At 31.6% G+C, this 22,572-nt stretch overlaps 1 protein-coding gene across 1 annotated transcript in view; it reads right to left on the bottom strand.

The window, feature by feature from the left end:
* Positions 1-10,180: 10,180 nt before the first annotated feature.
* LOC145330168 (uncharacterized) overlaps positions 10,181-22,572 on the bottom strand; it is a 30,855-nt gene continuing 18,463 nt past the window's right edge. The window contains exons 17-22 of the mRNA XM_080174762.1: positions 21,536-21,610; positions 19,922-19,982; positions 19,208-19,305; positions 18,962-19,080; positions 18,685-18,789; positions 10,181-12,052 (exon numbers count right to left, since the gene is read on the bottom strand). Of these exons, the coding sequence (XP_080030888.1) occupies positions 11,983-12,052; positions 18,685-18,789; positions 18,962-19,080; positions 19,208-19,305; positions 19,922-19,982; positions 21,536-21,610 (528 nt within the window). The 3' untranslated portion in view covers positions 10,181-11,982. The remainder of the gene's footprint in view (positions 12,053-18,684; positions 18,790-18,961; positions 19,081-19,207; positions 19,306-19,921; positions 19,983-21,535; positions 21,611-22,572) is intronic.

Below are 22,572 nucleotides of genomic sequence, written 5' to 3'. Positions count from 1 at the left end.
TTTTTAGTTGGGATGTCTGGACTGTGCAGGATGACATTACTTTTAAGGTTTCTTTGCCAGAGATTATCATTATCATCTTTCAGGCCTCTTATTTGTTGCTTTGTGTCTTCTTGTTCGTCTGGGTGAAAGTCCTTCTCACGCTGCTCAAAGATGGTTTCAAGGGCACAAATGATTCCTTCAAAAGCTTGGTTGCCATTACTTATATCTTTTTTCAGACCAAATTTTAGAAGGATATTTGACAGTCTAGTTAATTGATCTTCACTAATAGTTACTTTTGAAGCTGGCATTTTGGCTGTCACTTGAAAAAAATTTGCTGTATCTGAGTCTAACCTTTAACACATATGTGGTAGTTTAACCTTTACACCGGAAGTTCACTGCTCGCCGGTCAAACTATAACTATGACTAGGGTGACAAGAAGATGTAAGCAAATAAGAACATTTTTTGCCAGGTTTAACAAATAAATCAGTTTTAATATAACCATTTTTATCAATTGATATAACAGTGTCTAAAAATTCTACAGATTTAGTCTCAAAATTGTAAGAAGCTATAAAGAGGACTATCCACGAACAAGAGCACGTGATTCTAAGTACCTTCTAGCATTGATCCTGAGTATTTTCTTTCAGAATATAATAGGTCACTATTAATAATTAATATATTGACGAGAAAATTTATGTTTCACCACTTCAAGTTGAAGAAAAGTAAAAAAATGTCCACCATTTTTTGTTAAAGTTCTATCAAACGTTTTGTTGAGTTTCGGGGTGTCTTTAATTGTCCATGTTGTCAAATGATAAAAATTAAAAAAAGTCAAAAGCACATTTACTATATCTCATATGTATGTTTAAATTAATGCTAATATGGATTAATTTACAATCTATATAACATGAGTATTCGCATATGTGTCATCAAATATCCACTTTATTAAAAGAATTAGCTTCATAAAAGTTTTCAAAATCAATTAAAATACCTAAAAAAAACATGGTGAAACATAAATTTTCTCGTCAATATATTAATAATATATGGTGACCTATTATATTCTGAAAGAAAATACTTAGGATCAATGCTGGAAGGTACTTAGAATCATGTGCTCTCGTTCGTGGATAGTCCTCTTTAAGATAAGGATGAAAATTGTTCAAATGTTCAATAAACTTTAAAAGTTGTTGCTCAGTGCCAGTCCAAAAGAAAAAAATATCATCAATATATCATTTGTAAAGGTGTGGTTTGATGCCTTTCCATGATGTTAGCATCAAACATTCGATGGCACCCATGAATAAACAGGCAAAAGTGGGAGCAACACGCGTGCCCATTGCTGTCCCAATACGTTGTAAATAATACTTATTATTAAAAACAAGAACATTACATGTTAGCACTAGGGTTAAAAGAGTAATTAAGAATGTAGTTGGAACACTTTTATCACTTCTTGTTTCTAAAAATTTACCAAATATATTTATGCCCTCGTCTAAGGGAATATTGGTATACAGACTTGACACATCTAGAGTGACAGGAATAGAACCTGGAGGCTGCGGCCCTTTCAGATTCTCCTGCTCAAAGTTCCTTAGCATATCTGGTGTATCCTCCCAATATGATGGCAAGGATTTAACCAGTTGATTAGAATGAATATCCACGAAATGGCTTGCATTCTCGAAAGTGGTACCACTTGCTGACTCTACTGGCCTGAGGGGAGGTACAGTGGTATCTGGCGGCCATTTCTCAGGAGCTACATGATCTTTGATCAAGCCATACAATCTACCTGGCTTTGGCTCCTCTGTTACAAGCCATGAAGCTGTATCATTGTCTATCCAGCCCTCCTTTTTAGCTTTATTTACTTCAGATTTAAGCTTTTTATGGTCATTAAACTGGATTTGATCTGCCTGATATGCATCTAGCTCTTGAAAATACGGATGCTCTTGACCATCAGCATCTAAGTGTTTAGCCGTAAGTAAAATCTCCATAGAATCGATATAATCAGAAGTGTTAAGAACGGAGCAGCCACCTGTCTTATCGTTCAGTTTAATTGTAATTTTTGAAGTTGAATTAAGTCATTCATAGCACGCCTCTCTGATTCAGGCAAATTTGTATGAATTTTATTTAAATCCGTACCTAGGACACAAGCCAATGAACCATTTAAAAATGTGTTTAAATCTGCAGAAGGAGCGGTTTTTGGAAAACTAGTCTTAGCCTTATGCCATGGCTTTTTACCTTGTGAAGGTTCTATCAAGGTTTTTTCCATGTCGTCCTCCTTGTAAAGATTTTCACGCCATCTCATAGATCTGCCTAGCTTCTGAAACCCAGCGTGAATATCTGTAGTGTTAACAGATTTCGGTGTAACTGCAAAATTTAAGCCACGGTTTAAAAGGTCAGACATTTCTTTAGTTAATTCTATATCACTGTAATTAGTAACCAAAGAGTTCAAGCTTTTATTCTGACGTTTTATCTTTCGTCTATATTTTGTTCTTTTCACAAACTTACGACACTTTTTAACTGTAGGATTATTATTTGCTGAGTCATTGTTTGACTGAAACTCGCGAGGAATAGGCTTATTATTTTTCTGCAACAAAAAACACAACTTATTCTTATGGAAAAAAAATTTCATAACTTGATGTGCTGAGAGCTCAGTTGTGCTGAGAGCTCAGTTGTGCTGAGAGCTTCAGAATGAAAACATCTCATTCCTACACACACACCTCACAACTCACTGTATTTGTGAAAGGTAAGCAATTTAACACTAACTATGTTACTAATACAAAAAACACTTACACTGACTTTAAAAAAATAAGAAAAGGTTACTACACAAATAAAATCATAACACACTAAAAAAAAATAAAAAAAGGTAACTACACAAAATAAAAACCTAACACACTCTAGTATGGAGAGCAAATTTAAAAACCTTAAAACAAAACTACTTAAACTAAACTACTTAATACTAGAGTATAATAAATCGAAACTACTTAGTAAAAATTCATACTTTTAAGAAGAAAAAAAAATCTGCTTACTTAATTCTTAGAAATATTCATTCCATTGCAAAAAACGCGATATTCAGTTTGTTTAAATATTCAATTAATTAGTTTTTTTCAAGAATGTCAAGCGTGGGAAAATTGGTGCTTGCTTACATGTGAAGACCGGAGCACCGAAAACCCCCCCCCCGCTTAGTTTTGACAAAAATCAAAAATAAGGGGGGGGTAGTTTTTTAACCCCCCGCTTAGTTTTGACAAAAATCAAAAATAAGGGGGGGGTAGTTTTTAACCCCCCCCCTTAATTTTGATGAAAATCAAAAATAAGGGGGGGGTAGTTTTTTCACTGTACAACACGCCAGAAAGTTGAGTGAGGTAAATCAAGTAAATCCAGTATACCAGAGGGGAAACCTTATTACAGGGATATTCATGTTTTGGGGCATAATTTCCTTATTTATTTATTTATTTTCCCAGTAAAAGGTTTTAATTTTGTGCGCACAAAATTAAAACCTTTTACTGGGAAAATAAATAAATAAATAAGGAAATTATGCCCCAAAACATGAATATCCCTGTAATAAGGTTTCCCTTCTGGTATACTAGATTTACTTGATTTACCTCACTCAACTTTCTGGCATAATGTACAGTGAAAAAACTACCCCCCCCTTATTTTTGATTTTCTTCAAAATTAAGGGGGGGGTTTTGAACAAAAAGTCTTTGCCTTTCCCTGCACTTTTCCTCCTTGCCATTTTCCAGACATTAAAAAACTACCCCCCCCTTATTTTTGATTTTTGTCAAAACTAAGCGGGGGGGGGGGTTTTCGGTGCTCCAGTCTACCACATGTAAGCAAGTACCGATTTATTTTTAGAGTGTGGGAACCATTTAATTTTCATTTAAATGGTACATATGTTTTTCATTTAATTTCATTTTTAGGACCCGTGAGAAAATTTTTTTAACGTGAGAACCATTTAATTTTCTTTGAATTTCATTTTTTGCAAGTGTGGGAAAAAACAGGAGAAAAAATATGTATAAGTATAAAGAAATGTTCTATCAGTTTCAAACCTTTTTCATTCGATAGATCATACTGACTTTTGAAAAACTGTCAGACCGATTTTTGAAATTCAATCAGTGAAAAAAGATATTCAAGTTTTAATTTTTTGTTTTGAAAATATTATTTTACATGTATTGACGCCATCTTGGATTATGATAATTTTTTTTTGTTAGAAGATTTTTTTTCTAAAATATTTTACAAAAATTAACTTTTTACAATAAAAAAAATCTTTGAACTTAAATGGACCAATAATTCAAAGATTTTTTTTCTTTGATTTGGAAGATTTTTTATGACTTTTATTTTTAATGTCAAATAAAAACACAACAGTGAAAAAAATGAAAATTAAATGAAAAAACGTTTTATGATTTTATTCAAGAAATTATTTGCTAACATCACCTTTTTGTTGCAATAGAATGTTATTTAAGCAAACAAAATTTAGCATAAATGGATATTTAAATCCCTCGGTATTAAATGATGAGCTAACGCTCGATCATTTAATACCTTGGGATTTAAATATCCATTTATGCTAAATTTTGTTTGCTTAAATAACTCATTGATTCGTCAAAAATAAAATTAAAACTGCTAATTGCTGAGTTTTAAGTTATAAAATTACAATCTCATTCATGAACAGTTAATATATTAATTAAATATAAACAAGTACTTAAAAGGACACTCCTAATTACTAAAAATCAAAAATCAATTTCTTTATTTTAGATCAACAGCTCGCTCTGGAACCTCTGACACACAGCTCATAACGCAGACAGAGAAAACTCAAACACTCAGTGACAGAAAAACAAAACAAAACCACCAATAAAAACACAAACATATACAAACCTGAAAACTCACCACCAAAAAAAAAATTTAAAAAAAGTACTATGAAATTACAACAAGAGCAAAAAATATACAAAGACAAAGAATAATAAAATGAAACTACTGTGACATGACATAAAATGACAAAATAACCCAACTGACAATGTATGTGATTTAACCATTTACAGCTAGTTTTCAAAGTAAACATAAAACAAAAATAAACAACTACTGTATTAAATAACAAAAAAATTGTAACAATATGAACCATAAACCTGCTTACCGGAAGTCTTTTTCTTTCATAAGTATCCATATATGTAATAATATATGTTATAATGTAATCATTTTCAGGGCGAAGGGGGATAGGCAGGAATGAAGGCTACTAAAGAAGTTGTATCAACTTTTTTGCTTTTTATTTAAGATAGCTAGCCGGTCCTTTCAGTAAGTAGTAGATGTAAAATTTTTCATAGAATTCAGATATGCAATCGGTTTTTTTGTAGACCTCTTATTTTTTAAGTAATTTAAGTTTTTTTAAAAAATAATTAAGTCGGTTTTAAGGTACTAAAACGCAACAAAATAAAAGAAGAAAATAGCCAGTATAAACAAAAATAGTAAGATCTTTAATTTGACACCTTACTTTTAAAATTCTGTTGAGTAATTGTTGAAAAAATCTATTTTTTTAACCTCGGTTTAATCAAAACATTAAACCTAAATATTTTCTCATACAGACATAAAAAATATGGGTTCATATATACCATTAGAATGAGAAAAATAATATGAATCCATTGTAAGCAAAATTGAAAAAGTTTTAAAAAATTGTAATAAAAAATAGAAAAAATAAAAAAGTTATTTTAAGAATTGTAACTACTAAACTAGCCAATCACAAATCGCAAAAATTGACGAATCGGGAAGCTTAATCTATAAAATTAACCTATAGAATTGCCAGAAAAAAAAGGAGAACGTTCATACAATATATACAATAGATACTACAATAAATATAGTGATATTAAAGAACATGTAAAGAATGAAAAATTATGAACAAATATGCATCAGTCTGTTTATAAACTTCAAAACAATGCAGTTAAAAATACATTATTGTTTCTTGTGTTTAAAAAATATCTGCTACATTGCATTGTCTTTTGTTTAGGTTTTGTTCAGGTTTGGTTCAAGCTAACCCTTTAAAGCCGAAAATTATGATTCTTAAAATAAACTTATTTTTTTTATTATAGTTTTATAAAACTTTTTCAATTTTGCTTAGAATAGATTCGTAATATTTTTCTGATTCTAAAGGTATATATGAACCCATGTTTTTTATGTCTGTTTGAGAAAATATTTAGGTCTAAAGTTTTTATTAAACCGAGGTTAAAAAAATAGATTTTTTCAATAATTACTCAACAGAATTTTAAAAGTAAGGTGTCAAATTAAAGATCTTACTATTTTTGTTCATACTGGCCATTTTCTTCTTTTATTTTGTTGCGTTTTAGTACCTTAAAACCGACTTAATTATTTTTTTAAAAAACTTAAATTACTTAAAAAATAAGAGGTCTACAAAAAAACCGATTGCATATCTGAATTCTATGAAAAATTTTACATCTACTACTTACTGAAAGGACCGGCTAGCTATCTTAAATAAAAAGCAAAAAAGTTGATACAACTTCTTTAAAAAATATAACACATTTAAACATGACTTTTGGCCTTTCAGCCTGTCTTGTCCTTCTGCCGCCTTCACCCAATCCCCAACCTGAAAAACAGAACCAAGTCGTGGGTAAATCTACAACGTACCAAGATACAGTGTAGTGCCATGAATCTTCCTAGTTATATTTTAATATATAATACTGGATATGTTAATTGTAATTCATTATTAAATCCTAATGTGCTTTATTATTATATTATATGTAACTAGTGGAATAATAAATCTATCTAACTTCTGAACCAATGATATTCTCACTTTTAGGGCAGCTTTACGTGTATCCGAAGATGGTTTAATGCAATTCTTCTGTCTTTCCCTACCCAAATGAAAGCAGAGCCCTTAGATTCTAAGGGCGCTGCCGATAGTTTGAAAATATAGTTAAGCAAAATTGTGTCACAGATTAAAGTTAAAAAAGAATAGAATGAAATATTTGCTTTAATTTCGTAAGATGTCACCCATTTTTAAGTTAACTTTTTATTTACTGGCGCAGTAGAAAGACCTTACTACTACTTAGTCTTCGACAGAACAAAAATCTAGGAAAGTTATCACTACGGTTGGATAGAAAAATTTTGAATGGTTTAAAGACATTCTAATGGACCATTATACTTTTAATACATCTATTGTGCATGTGTTCTCAACTTTTTTTATACTTTGACAGATACAAAAATGAGAAAGAGGGAGAGAAAGAGAGAGAGAGGGGAGAGGGAGAGAGAGAAAGAAAGATAGAGGGAGAAAGAGAGAGTACGCTGTTCTGCAAAGCAATCAAGCTTTTATACTTGACTCCAATAGATGACTAATTAGTAGGGAGGGGTGGGGTCAGTTTACTATAGATTATAATTATACAAGTCCCAAAGTTTTATAACATATAATTTCTCATTCATTCCATTGGATTAAGAACTTTGGTGACTTTAATAAATCAAAAATAGCATTGTCTAAACTTCTTTAATAACAATTTTAATCTTCAGGAGGATAATTTTATTTATAATTAATGTGGATAAACATTAATTTATCATCAATTGGCTTATCCCTTAAGAATTTTTTTTTTGATATATTATAATTCATAATTGTCTAACCTACTGAGAATTGTTGAACAACCATTTTCTAAATATAAATTAAATTTTACTAGATCTAAACAAAGCATTTAATTCTGTCAGTTTCGAAATCAAACTACAAAAGTCATAAATGTATGCTTTAAAAGGCCTCTTTGCACGGATAAGACAAGGGGCGATAATTTAATTACCATCCCCAATTTCCATAAACAAAATTACTTTTTTGTAGTTTAAAGTTATTGATTGAAAAGTTTGGACACTGTTCGTTAGTACAACCTAATTAGGGTTTTATAAAAGTTCTTCATTAAACTTTTGGTATCAGTATAATTCACAATGTCCTCTCCCTCCCTTTCATTTTTTTTGGCATTGGAAATTGTCTTAACTCTGTTAGATGGAGGCGTGTGACTGGTCTCCGTGAATGCAAGTTAGCCAGACTTGTAAGTTAGGTTCAATGAACTCCACAAATTATTATTCCATTATGGCTTCGAAATCGATTAATATCCGCTGGATTAGAACAGATTCTCAGCCATACTGAATAATTGCATCGTTGGACAGACAATTTTCAACGAATATTGAACCAAAAGCATTTAACAGTTTTTTCAGACCGGGCCTTCGGCCACGCGGGGCTAAGAAAACTGGGTTCAATTTTATAATTTTTCATTTTGATATCCGCGGAAAGCTGACTATAATACGATGCGATAAATAATATTATTATACTTTACGTATACATAAATGTTTTTTTAAATTTATATGAGAAGGCTAGAATGTTAGGCACTTTACAATATTACAAAATGTCTAACTAATATATATAATACTAGAGTTGGCTCGATATAACTATCTCACTATTGGCTAGTTTTCTATGAGTACATATATATTTATCTATTTCTCAATAAATCAATTTTCCTCCCCCGCCATTACTATCTAAAAGAAAGAAGTAAATAATTAATAATTAAAATAATTTTAAAAAGATTTTATTTTATTATATTTTTTTTTACATTACCATCACCAAAGGGTTAATATGATTAAAATTTTAGTTTTAATATTTGAACACACAAAAGTATCGCCACAATCGAATTCTTTTAAAACAGAGTTTTCTTAAATTTTCTATAATAAAAATTTAAATTTTCTTTTTTATGATTAGAAATTAAATACTTCAATATAATGTAAATAGCAACATGAAATGAAAAAAATTAATTTATTTTTAATAAAGTAAAATAATGGGTCTCATTGTTCTGGCCAATGAGAGTTTATTATGGATTATTGGAGCACTATGAGTTTTAAACATTTATTCCTTGGAAAACTTGAGCTCATTTATAGACATTTATTTCCTATATAGATCTGTCATGGATCTTGAAGCAATAAAGCAGGCTGTTTTGTAAATGTTAAAAATAAGAATCTGCCTGAAGCTTAAGATCTTGATAACTGCTGAACCGATTGGTCTATACTCTTCAGGGATTATACCTACTGGTCCTAGAGGCTAGGGGCAAATGCTTATTGGTATTTGTGTTCTGTCTGCCGCGTGCAGTTAAACTACAAGATAACAAGTACGATAACGAAAATTAGCATCAGGAATCTCAAAGGATAAGAGAATGGATGATAAATAAAGAAAACTATCTCTTAAGGTTTTCATTACTAAAAAATGTAACTAGCGGCTACGTCCCTAGAGGCCTACTTTAAATTTTATTTTTTAAAAGAAAAAAGTTTTGTGGAGATATAATTATTTTCCAGGGGATATTACTCTTGGGAGGGTGGTGGTACCCTCCCCCAAAAGTTAATAACCTTACAAGAACCTATGAGATTCTAAACTTTTAGGAGAACCATATCGGTTAAGCGGTTATAACATAACATAACATAACAAGAACGATAATGTCTATAAGTAGAATTCCAAATTACATAACCTAATCACTATGATGTAATTTTTGGAGAAACGTGTGATTCTTGCATATAATTACATAATAAAGTCAATAGGTATATAATATATATTGAATAGGCCTATCATTAAGTACCAAAAACAACCAATTTCTCATTGTTTACAATATAACAAGAACAACTATGTTTATTTAAAGTGCAGCTATTACATGCAGTTATCCTAATGTAAAGTAAATTTTTTTGACGGAATCTTAAGATTTCATCAACTACAGTTTTCCTTTTTAGAAAATCTTCACATATGTCCTAGAATGGTTTTAGGCTATTTTCCTTTCCTTATCCTACGAATACAGAGCCCCTAGATGCTAGAGACGCAGCGCCTAGTCGCTTCATAGAGCAGCTATTTTTGTAAAACAAAACCTACAAAATTTTACTTTTATTTCTAGTATGGCTTCAAAACCGATCATTATTCGATATATTAGAACCGGTTCTCAGCTAAACTAAAAAATCATACTGAACATCGTTTACAGACAATTTTTTTGTTAGAATAAAATTCATAATATCAATGCCAGTTTTATAAGTCCGGACCTCTAGACCCTCTGGGCTAACAAAACGAGTATTAATCTTAAAATATTTTATTTTTATATCCGCGGAAAGCTGTCTATAATACAATGCGATTTAAACTACTAACATACTCGATTCGCACAAAGAAAAGGGCGTACTGACATACCCAGGATGTAAGGTAGCTGAAATAATTCAAAATGTGAAAATAAGATAACATAAATAAATATATTTAATTTGTGTAAATTTATGATGAAAGATTCTATAATACATACTGGTCATTAGTGTATAATTATATCAACAATTAAATAAATAAAGGGGTAGTTGCACAAATTGCATTTGATCTCAAATTAGTTAATGTAGTATTTTTTCCAATTTTAAGATATATGAATATCCATTTTTAAAATATATATAAAAAAATTTACATTTATACCATGTAGTTTTCCAAAGATACTCTTATGATAAAGCATCTTTAAAAGATATAATATTTTTATTAAAACATCAAGGCAAAACTTTTAGTGGTGTCATATTGTTTATTATTCTCAATTAAATAATAAAGTAAAACGGTATACTTGTTATCCATGCTTGCAATTATTTTTCTGAAGTGGTAACCTTAAATATTACAAAGGGATAGTTGCATGAATTACATTTCAGAAAAGTTATTTCAAGCTAATATTAAAGTATTCCGTCAAATATATTTAATTTTGAATTACAATAAATAACAAACAGTTAGACATCACTAAATTAGTAGTCATTTTTTTTATGAAAATAGCCGGTTAAATAAATTGCATATATAACAAAAATAAGATTTTTAAGTCCAAACATTTTTAAAACTACATGGTAGAACATTAAAATTCTCTCAAATATATGTCTTTCAAATGTAGTTTAATTCACTGCACAAGAAATATTATGCAGTTCACTAACTTCAAGTTTAAATGAATTTCGTGCAAAGGTGTATATCTTAAAATGTCTTTAATATTTTTATTGCTTACCCATAATCATTATATTCTACAAAAATATATAAGGTTAAGTAATCCAAGTACCTCAACTCGTTAAGTGCACTTTATGCAACTATCCCTTTAAACATTGTAACAATAATTTTATATCCAGTATAGCTTCGAGAATCGAAACCGACTAATATACGTTGGATTAGAACCAGTTCTCATCCATACTGAAATATGATGTATAACATCGTATTACAGACAATTTTCCACGAATATTGAAATTAATTTCACAAAACTGGTTATGATTTTTTAGCATCCGAGGAAAGCTGTCTACAATAAGATGTTATAAATGAAATATTAAAATTTAAAGATTTAAGCTGCCTTAATAATTTCAAATCTTGCGCATTTAAAGATTCTTTTTTTGTTTTTTTTCCATTTAGATATATTTTTATGTATTTAATATATAATTTTAATTACGTTTGATAGAGGTAATTTCATATAATTAACAATAGATAAATATCAACAAGTTTTAATATATTTTATTCAGTTTATGAGGAAGATTCTCTTATTTTTGTGATGCTATAAAGTTAAAATTTTAAAAAGTGGAAAATAACAAATATAGCATAATTGGAAGCAAAGACTTAATTTCAAGGTATGCTTTATTAGATAACAAATATTTTGATGTGGAGGGGGGAGTGTTCAATTTGTTGTATTTTAAGCTTATTCTTAAGTATTCAACCGAAACCTTCTTTAAACCACAACAAAAAAGGGCTAAAAATTTAACACATAGCAAGGTATTTATACCAAATATCAAAGCAAGAATTCTCTATTTTTCGACTATGAAAACATTGACAAAAACTTTTTTCCGTAATTTTTCCGCGTATTTTCCGTAAAGTTGGGTTAACCGTTTTGATAAATGCGCGTATTAAGTCAAATTTTTCTTAATTAAGACTATTTGATATTTCATTGAAAAAAAAGGAAGCAAAAGTGCAATTGTCTATTTTATGAAATATTTGATAATTTAAAGTTCTGCTATGGTGTCCAGATCCTGATGGAACCTGGGAGGAGGAGGTCAGTCCAGGTCCAGGTACACGTTGCCAGCAAGGTGCAGAGGGTTGATACGGTTGATCAGCAACATGTTCCTGAAATATAAAAAAATTTAATCCTATAAATTCACTCAAAATTTTAAAAAGTTAGTCCTAAAATAATGAAAAAATGAAGAAAAAAAATAAAACCATTCGATACTGATTTAAATAATCTTACTCTAAGCCACTCATGGAGAAAGAAATATTCGATAAAAAGCTGAGTTATCTGAATTTACATAAACCAGGGAACGAGGGGATAGTATGACTAAATTATCCTGACCCTCAACATTTAAAAACTTGATCTGTGAGTTTAAAATCAAATCTTGATTGCGTTTTACAAAGAAACAAAGAAACTAATGCTTTTTTTTATCATAATTGGGGAGGTACATCAGTTTATCATCCATTGACTTATCCCTATAAAATTCCTATATAAAACTAAGCAGAAGATAGAAGGTTCTTTACCCTAAGAATTTAGATCAGTTTAAATCCTGTTGAATAAATTTTGTATGTATGTGGACAAACACATCTAGCCCTACTAAGGACTAAAGCATAATTATGTATTTGAAAAATATTTATCTCATATCTATTGAAAGAACTCTCTTAAATTGCAGGTGAGCCCCCTTATTTATGAAAGAAATAACCAGTGCGGGGGACCCTTAGCATGCAGGACTACCCATTACTCAATTTGACCAAACCTAACCTGTCCTAAAGTGATAAACAAACTAAAGAAAAACAACCCGATCCTCAAAAAAAGGAAGTGCTTTAGGCTCATGAAGGGAAATTACCAAAATATTTTATATTTTGGTGCTACATGTGTTTCTTATAAAAATTCTATTCAAGTTAAGCAATTATAAATATCAAGTAATTTTTTATATATATTGAACACTTTAATGAAGTCTAAAGAACACAAATATAGCCGCGTGCAGGCAACACACAAGTAGCCGCCAATTTTATCCAGTTGGGTGTTTTGAAAATTTAATCAATATTTGGTAATGCCATTTTAGAAACAGGTTTAGACATCCAGCTGAATTTTAGAGATATAAAACAGGTAATGCCATTTTAGAGACAGGTTTAGACATCTAGCTGAATTTTAGAGATATAAAACATAAAGGGGCCTAATGAGCAAAGATTACACCATCCCCCCCCCCCCACCACTCACCTTAATTTTAAAATAAATTGAAAAAAATACCCCCAGCACTTTACTTTCAACTAGCGGCTACGCCCCTAGAGGCCTCTAGGGGCACTTGAGAAGGGTAGAGTCGAATTTGATAATCCAATTTATTATTTTTGATTTTAAAAGAAAAAGTTAAAAAAAATTGAGGGGGAGGGGAGAATTTTTTTTTTGTTGTTGGCGGGTGGTTGCCGGGACCTATGAGAAGCTACCCTGTTAAGGAGAGCCCTATCGGTTCAGCGGTACAAACAAACAGACAGACACACAGACAAACAAACACACATCCTGTTACTTTATAAGGATTCATTTGAAAAGTAAGGAAAGGGGTTGTGCTAAGCACTTGGGAGGATGGCGAGCATATAAACTTAGGACGTCCAAGCAGCTGGCATATGGCTAACGCCTTGTTACCGAGCCCTGGGTAAAATGTTGCACCCAATAGTTAATTTCACGTTCATTGTCCCAGTCCATTATCCCTGGTATTTGAAAGTTGAATGATCTGTGTGTGTGTGAGAAATATTCACAACTGGAGCTGCATTCAAACTTTAAAGCGAGGATAGATACAACAACAAGGACAGTTTCCTCCACAGGAATGGCAGCAATTGAAAAAATACTTACAGATTTACAACTGCAATAGAGAACTTGGGCAACTCAATAACGTTCAAGGGTTGGGAGGTATATTACTCCTCCCAAAAATCTTTGAAATCTCTTAAAATCAGGAACATTTGGGACATTTCACATTAAAAATGTTGGTTTTTACCCCCCCCCCCCCCCCTACCAGTGACCACTGATCAAACAATTTATAGGGTGTATTTAACCTCCAATGTACTTTTTTTTTGGGGGGGGGGATAAAGTAAGATTTCCCACCATTCTATCCCCCGTCAAACTTGAATAACCACACCTTATAAAAAGCTTGGACGTCCTGGGTGAATACAAGCTAAAATTGTTAGATTTGCAAGTCTTAGTCAAAGCTATTTGTATGAAAGTTAATCAAACCTATGGCCAGCATGGCATTATCTCTTAATCCCTAATTTTGAAAAAAAAAAATTTCTAAGCAACTTTTAGCTTTTAAACTAAAATAAGCAAAAATATAAATCAATACAAGCCGTACATATTTAGTAGTTACGAACGTTACTAAAGAAACAAATATAAAACTTTTCTTATAAAAGTTGAATATATTCTTTACATGCAATTGTAACTTTTATTCACAGAATACAAAGGTGAGATTATTATTTATAATTCAAAGATTCTCAGGTTTTTTTTTACATATTTAGAAGAATTTAGTACCAAATAGACCATAAATTTTCGGCTTTACAAGGATTTCAAATCGAGTCTTGTGATGGTTATAAGCTATTTATGGGTTTGGTCAATCTCTGCCAATAAGCCCGCTCCATAAAGTGGAATATTTAAAAAGGATTAAAATATTTACAAAAACTAAAGACTATAATAAAAAAAACCTATCATAGAAAACACCTACTACTATTTTCTATTAAAAAAGGTCTTGCTTTATTGGCATTCATAATAACAATTAGCTTTAAAATGATAGTCAGATTTGTTTAAAATTTACAAAATGTGCAAGAGCCCCAGCAACCATAATTTAGGTATAAGTTGAAATTTAAAAAAAAAGTATCCTAAAGCTTTGAATACAAAGTATTACAATGTGTCTCTGTACATTTACATTTAGAATTGTTGTACAATACAATATTTGAATATTTTCCAACATTTGCATGTTGAATTCAAATTCAAATACAATATCTGGTTTAACTTATCTTAATTTGGGTCAAGCATATTGTCAAACAATGGGGGAGTATCAGGGATCTAAAGGGATAAGACAATGGCTGATAAATTAATGTACACCCCCAATGATTGTTCACAAAATTACCACTTCTGTGGATTATCATTAGTGGTTGAAACGTTTGGACACTCAACTAAATGAGCCATCCAATCAATATTAAATAAAGCCCCCAAAGTTGTTAAGCCAGTGAATAAAAAAACGTCATTTGAAACTTTGGGGACTAGTGTAATAAACAGCCCAACTCTCCTTCCTCCCTGGGGAAGTATCCACTAAAGAGGTTGAACAACTATTTCCGTTGATAAGGATAAGACAATGAACAATCTTTGGAGTACTGTGATGTTTGATCATACCAGTTTAATAACAGTGACAAGCAGATCAATAGTAGAGAAGCTACTACATAGTTCGAAATTTCCGTCCGTCTGTACGTAAAATAAAGTGAATTTATCAGTTACCATTCAAGATAGACGGCTTAAACTTATTGTCAACATTCCCATAATTAGCATATTTAAGAATAAAACATCCGTTTCTTTTACACTGCTTATAGGCAGCTTTATAGATGCTTTTTATTTTACAGCTGGTTTCCACATAACTTTGGTGTTTTTGATCCAATTTGTAAATAAAAGTATCAAAAGTAAATTTCTCTTAGTCCTAAGGAATTTTTGTTTCTGTAGATAGTTTTTTTCTTCAAAAATTAAATTTCCAGGCACTAAATGTAAGTTGAAGGACAAGTAGAATTTATGTTATTTTCTTTTATATATTTTGTGCTTTGCTACTTTTGGTTTGCTCTACCGATGTAGTCTTTAAAATCAGGTAGGCTGCCGTCATGCCAACCCGCTGTTAACATTAATGTTTATGAGAATACAACCGTCGTTGCCTTAATTAACAGCATCTCGAAAAAGTCGTACAAAATATAACATCTGTCAAGCCTCAATGTTTGTGACACCATTTAAACTAGAGTTAATTAAGTTATAAGCTTTGAGTTTGTAGTTCCAAAATACAAAAGATATATTGAGAGGAGAAGATATATTCCAAGATTACAACTTTACAAAACTTTAACTAAAAGGAAACTTCAATTTCGGTGAAGTTTCACAACAGCTTTCAAACATAGAAAAAAGGAGTTAAAACAAAAGGTAGATAATTTTTAATGGATAGATAGATTGAAAAAAAAATATGGTAACTTCAATATCAATTTGATAAATCTAAAACATTTCAGGATTATTCTTATCCTATTCTATAAAGTATTAAGGTTTTTTTTCTGAAGCTTAAGATTAAAATAACTACTGAACCGATTGAGTTCTCCATATTAAGGAAGATTCTCATAGGTTCCTAGGTGAACTTAGGCTTTTCAATTTTAATATCTAGGGTTGGTTTTAGGCAATTTCCTACTTTAATTACTGCTTGTACAGAGCTCCTAGATGCTAGGAGCGCAAACGCTAGTTTGTAAATTAAATAAAGACTTTCTTCCTAATCATTGTTATTTTTGATTAATTTTTACATTTCCTTTACATATTAAATATCAGCTGTCATTAGTATTCCTTGTTCTCTCCGTGGATATAGGGAATAGAAAATAAGGGATGAATTAATTTACACATCAAATTAATTGGGGTGGTTAGTATTTTACTTTATTTTTACTTTAGATTGGGTTAGTTTGATATAAATTAAAAATTGGGTAGCCACACAGGCTTGGGCAAGTCCCTAATTATCAATTTATCTTTTTAAAAAAAGGGTGGGGGAGAAGAAATTTATCATTCAACAGGCACAGTATGTAAAATCAACATTGAATTTTAATGGGTTTACAAAAATATCCCTAAAATTCATTCAAGGTGCATTACTATGATTACATCTTTTGCAAAATAATTTGTTGGAGTAAAACTTGTTTTTTTTGTAACTGAATGGGAGTGGGTAAGAAGGGGGAGAAAAAGGGGAAGGGGGTTGAGGGGAAATTTTCAAATAGAATTGTTTGTCACAATCACATTTCCTTTACCCTGCCTCCACTCTCAAACAAGACTATTTTTCATCCTTTTACCACTCCGCCCATCCCTGTGTCCCCATTCAACACATTATGGATTTAAACTTAATTATAAGTTGAATGTGTTAGTGTACACACTAGGTTTTAAGATAGTACAAGTTAAAGGAATCACAAAGGGGGTCATTTTTGCGTATTTTCCGTAAAGTTGTGTGCAACCATTTAGTCAAATGCACTTATTAAGTCAAACTGGTCTAATTATGACCAAATGTATATGTAAAATGGTCAAAATTAAAAGCAGTTTGACTTAATAAGCACATTTGACTGAATGGTTACTCACAACTTTACGGAAAATACACAAAAAAATAACCCAATTTTTTATTATAGGCAACTTTTTAAAATGAATAATTCTTAATTTTGATTTATTAAGGTGAGCACTAGTGCAAGGTTAATGATAAAAAGGCTAAAGATACAGAAGTAACCCCAGTAGTCACAACTACAAACTTTTATTTGTTTAATTTTTTAAGTGTGTATGTTGATGGGAGACTAGAGTAGAGATTCAAGGATCAACAGAACACAGGGTATGTTTTTATCATCTTGTAAACTTTTAAATTACTGAACAGGTTGTAATGACTAACTTTATAGTTGTTTCCCTCAAAGTGACTAGTCGAGCACAGAAATCCCCCCTCCCTATTTTGAAATAAATTGAAAATAAGGTAAGGGGCGGCGGTTAGTATTTCGTGTGTTTGTTAGGTAAAGTTAAGTTAGATTTGATTACGTTATGGGAGTTAGGGACCCATGTAGAAAAAAACTACCCTCCATATTAACAATAGGTATATATTTTTAAACAGGGGAGTGGTTCTGTTCTCGCTAGGCACATACTAAAAAGGAAAGCACCAAAACTTTTCCTAGGTAATTAAAAACAATTACCAGTACATGGCCTGTAGAACATTAGGTATTACACAAAGGATATAAAGTTAATGTAGTGGCAAATTAATTTCAAACTAATTTAGAAATTTAAACTCTTTTGATAAAATAAATATTTTTCTTTATAATTGTTTGAACGCATAAGAATGGTGAATGAATTCTAATGCATTGTTTAATTAATTTCTACATATGATGCATAACTCGCTTTATAATTCAAATGCTCTCTCGGAAAATTTGATTGAAAGTGTAATTTAATATTTGAAGTCATGTATTATTTGTAGCATTTGCGCATCCGCTCTTCGTCGGGAAGGTGATAGGTTCTAAACTCGGTCCGACACCGCGTCATAACTAAAGACGTTATGTCAAGTGCGCGACATAAATGGTTAAAGTAGGGGGATTACCTTAGCCCAAAAACAGGCGCAACTTACTTCCATGCATAGTTAGGACTTCTCAGACAAAGGTCGTGCAATCAAAGGGTTGAAAATGAACGCTTTTATGGGCCTAGGTCTGACAACTCTATCCCATATCCATAAAAAAAAAATCCACATTGTTACAGAACCAGTGACAAATCGTCAGCGGCCTATGCTCCCCTTGTGGAGTGAAAACGGCGTGTTACTGTTTATTATAAAATAAATAATAGGTACCTATTAAGAGATAGATATTCTAGGACAGAATAGTTGTTTCGTATCTAATTATCAACTAATAGTAGCTCTCCCATATGTATAAATAAATATTACCTAGTAAAAGCTAGATATTCTAGGGCAGAATAGTTGTATTATATCTAAATATCAACTAATAGTAGCTCTTTTATCATATGTATAAATAAATATTACCTAGTAAAGGCTAGATATTCTAGGGCAGAATAGTTGTCTCTTATCTGATTTATTAGTTCATGAAGTTGGTCTCTGCTCATTATTGTATTCAAGAGATTCACTCGTCTGAAGAAAAAAAATATTACAATATTTAATTATAGTGAAATAATGAAGGACATCTAAAATAAACAGGCCAAACTACCTAAATATGCGGTTCTAAAAAAGTGTCTCGTCCCATTTAATGACTACGTAGGTCCAAAAACAAATAGTTAGAAAAAAAAATTTTATATTTCATCACCTTAATCTTGAAAGTGCAAGGGCAAGAAGTCTTGAGGGAACCTGGCCAAGACTGAGGCCTCCAAGGTCCAGCTCTCTCAGCCTGCAGGATCCAAGCAGGCGAGAAAAGATGGCTGTAACCTAAATATAAATGAAAATGGATAAAAATTATAGGTAATATACAAAATGTTTATCGCAATTCAAATTTTCATAGATTTCGTGATCTTTTCTTGAATTAATATTGTTATTGGTATAAGCTGTCTATTACCTGTTTACTTGCCAGCTTAGTAGCCGCCAGATTTACTACAGGTACACTAGCAACTACATTGGCCAGCAGATCTGCTGATATATCCGCAAGATTCAATCCTAAAAAGAATATCTATTTTATAAAGTAGTAAGAGTCTGATGCTTAAGATCTCAATAACCGCTGAACAGATTAGATTCTCTGTTGTAGGCAAGCTTCATAGTGGTCCTATGATAGTTACAGGCTATTCTATTTTCATATTTAAGTCTTGGAATGGTTTTTCTAGTCCCTTCCGTACCCTTCGTATAAGGATACCCTACATGCTAGGGATGTAGTCGCCATATTTTTTTTATATAAGTTAATGGGTGCCAGACTTTTTTTTATCGGAATAAAGGGATTTCTTTTATTGCGAGTATGTAATTGTAGGGATCTAAAGGGCTAACACAATGGCCGATAAATTGATATACATCCCCAATAATGATACACAAAATTACCCCTTCTGTAGATTACAATTTGTGGATGAAACGTTGAACTGGACATTCAAATAAATGAACCAAGCAATCAAAATTCAAGAAAAGTCCACAAGGTTATTATTGTAAGACTTTGGGTACTACTGTAATAAATGTCTCCTTCCTCCCTGTTTAGTATGACCAAAAACTCTTCGAATTATTCTACTTTTTTTTGTTCAAACACTTCTTAAACACTGCACTGTTGAAAACACAACAATTCATATCTTACCTGCAAGGTTAAGTGAGGATAAACGAGTATTTTCTTTAACTTTGTTCAGCAAAAGGTTTCTAAAGCAGCTCAATGTTAATCAAAAGTAATGATTCGTTGATTTTTTTCAGTTTTAGTTTGCTTTCAACCTTTATTAGTAGCGAAGCTACTCTATAATTCACTTTGTCCGTCCGTCCGTCAGTCAGTCAGTCAGTCCGTCCGTAACGCTATGGGGAAAATGGGATTTACTCAGCTCCTATAAAAGATAGAATGCTGAAATTTTTTGACAACATTCCCATCATTAAGGAGCACAATTGACTATAAAACATCATTGGCGTTCGGACCGATTTTTAGCAGGTTTTAGGCTATTTTTATATTTTTCACATTTTCTCCATATCTTCAGTGTTTATGGTCCGATTTTCAAAATTTTTTCAGTTACAGATATCAAAATTAAATTTCCCGTCGTTTAAAGGAACAACTATGAAGGCCAGACTGCCTTTTTAGCAGGTTTTAGGCTATTTTTATATTTTTCACATTTTTCTCCATATCTTCAGTGTTTATGGTCCGATTTTCAAAATTTTTTCAGTTATAGATATCAAAATTAAATTTCCCGTCTTTTAAAGAAAACAATCATGACGGCCAGACTGCCTTTTTAGCAGGTTTTAGGCTGTTTATTATATATTTAACATTTTTCTCCATATCTTCAGTGTTTATAGTCCGATTTTCAAAATTTTTCAGTGTTAGATATTAAAATTAAATTTCCCGTCTTTTAAACAAAGTAACCATGACGACCAGACTGCCTTTTTGGCAGGTTTTAGGCTATTTTTATATATTTAACACTTTTTTCCATATCTTCAGTGTATATGGTCTGATTTTCCAAATTTTTTAAGTTAAGGATTTAAAAATAAAATTTTTTGTCGTTTTAATAAAACAACCATGACGGCCAGACTGCCTTTTATTAGGTTTTTGGCTATTTTCCCCATATCTTTGTTTATTTTGATGCAATTTTCAAACTTTTATAGGATATCAGTATCAAAATAATTTTTCCCATTGTTATGAGCATCTTTGATATAATTTACTTAGACCATCGTCATCATGCAAAATAAAACAAGGTTTCATGTTTATTTTATCCAATAAATCTATTCTTGATTTTAGTAAAAACCTTTTAAATCTACCTGTACGTATTGCCATCGACGATTTTTTGTGCTTCGCTACTTATGGATGTTGTCATCCTTGTTTCTATCTTAATCCCACTAGTTCGTATGTTTAAAAACAACTGACCGATCAACAGTCAATAGTTATGATATATTAAAGGGGGCATCGTGGATTGTACTCGGCGAAAGTAGGGTAATAATGAGGGGCTCTCATGAGATAGCGGGTCAAGGCATACAGTACATGAACGTGGAGCTTGAGCTGGCCCTAGTGTCTATACAAAACTTGTCTCAAACTTCTCCATGACGACTTAGGTCCAAACCCTATAAAACTATGGCCAATCAATCCATCAGTGACATATTATTTTCCGACGATAACACATTCTATATAGGTAAATAATTTTATAACTTGGATCAACTTTAACATAAAATTATTAGGTAACTGACGGCCAAAAGTTAAATAATTACAATTGAGTTTGTTCCTTTGATCCGTATTGAGATATGTGGAAGATAAATTGAGGTTTGTACACCATCGAGCTGCACATCCAATACTTTCATCCTAAACAAATGCGTATGGTTTAAATATATTTTGACAAACTTGCTTATTTATATTACAGAATAACATTATTTTGCTAAATTAGCTATTCTTTTGCTTTATTTTCTACTAGTTGTTGCTATAAGCTTCTAGGGGCAATTGAGTGTCGGGAGTGTGGGAAGTCCGCCCCCCTTTTTCGATTTTAGTTTTGTCAAAGGAAAAAGGGGAAAAAATTAGGGACAATTTTCTTAGGAGGGTGGTGATTTCTTCCCCCGAAATTGTAATAAACCTTCCCAAGACCATATAAAAATCTTCACTGTAAAGAACAACCATATCGATAACCGGTTAGCGTGACCCTTTCCTACACAGTACACACAGACTGTTACTTTTAAATAACTAGCGGATTCGCCCCTAGCCTCTAGGGGCTTTGCCCCAAGAGGTGATAAAAAAAAGTTAAGGTGAAATTCGTAAAAAAAATAAGAAGGACCAATGAAATCTCCTGCAAAAAAATGGAGGGGGGGGGGGTGGTTTTTTTAGTTTTTGGGGGGTTGGGGGTGTCCCACCTCCCAGGAAAATAGCTTAAAACCATCACAGGACCAGTAGGTATAATCCCTGAAAAGTAGAGCCCAATCGGTTCAGCGATTACTGAGATCTTAAGCTTCAGACGGACAGACAGACGGACAGACAGACAGACAGACATCGTTCTACTTTGTATTATAGATTGATAACATATCTACTAAAAGCTAATGTTTTTAAAATTCATTTTGTCTGATTGGTGCTGTTTTGTTACAAAAAAAGTAAAGAAAATCACTGATTTTAAAATTTATACCTATAAAACAAATTTACAAACTAAAAAAGACTGAAAGGGGGGAGGCGGATGTGCCACTTTTTGAAACCAAAACTAAAAGTCAAAGGAACTCAACTAAAAAAAGAGTTACAGGTCTGAGATTTTGCATGGCAGTTGCTTTATAGGGTTACAATATGGA

This window comes from Acartia tonsa, chromosome 10 (assembly GCF_053477335.1).
Source record: "Acartia tonsa isolate MP-2025a chromosome 10, ASM5347733v1, whole genome shotgun sequence".
Classification (NCBI taxonomy): domain Eukaryota; kingdom Metazoa; phylum Arthropoda; class Copepoda; order Calanoida; family Acartiidae; genus Acartia; species Acartia tonsa.
Note: the sequence above shows the minus strand (reverse complement) of the source record. Positions and strands in the feature narration are given on the sequence as shown.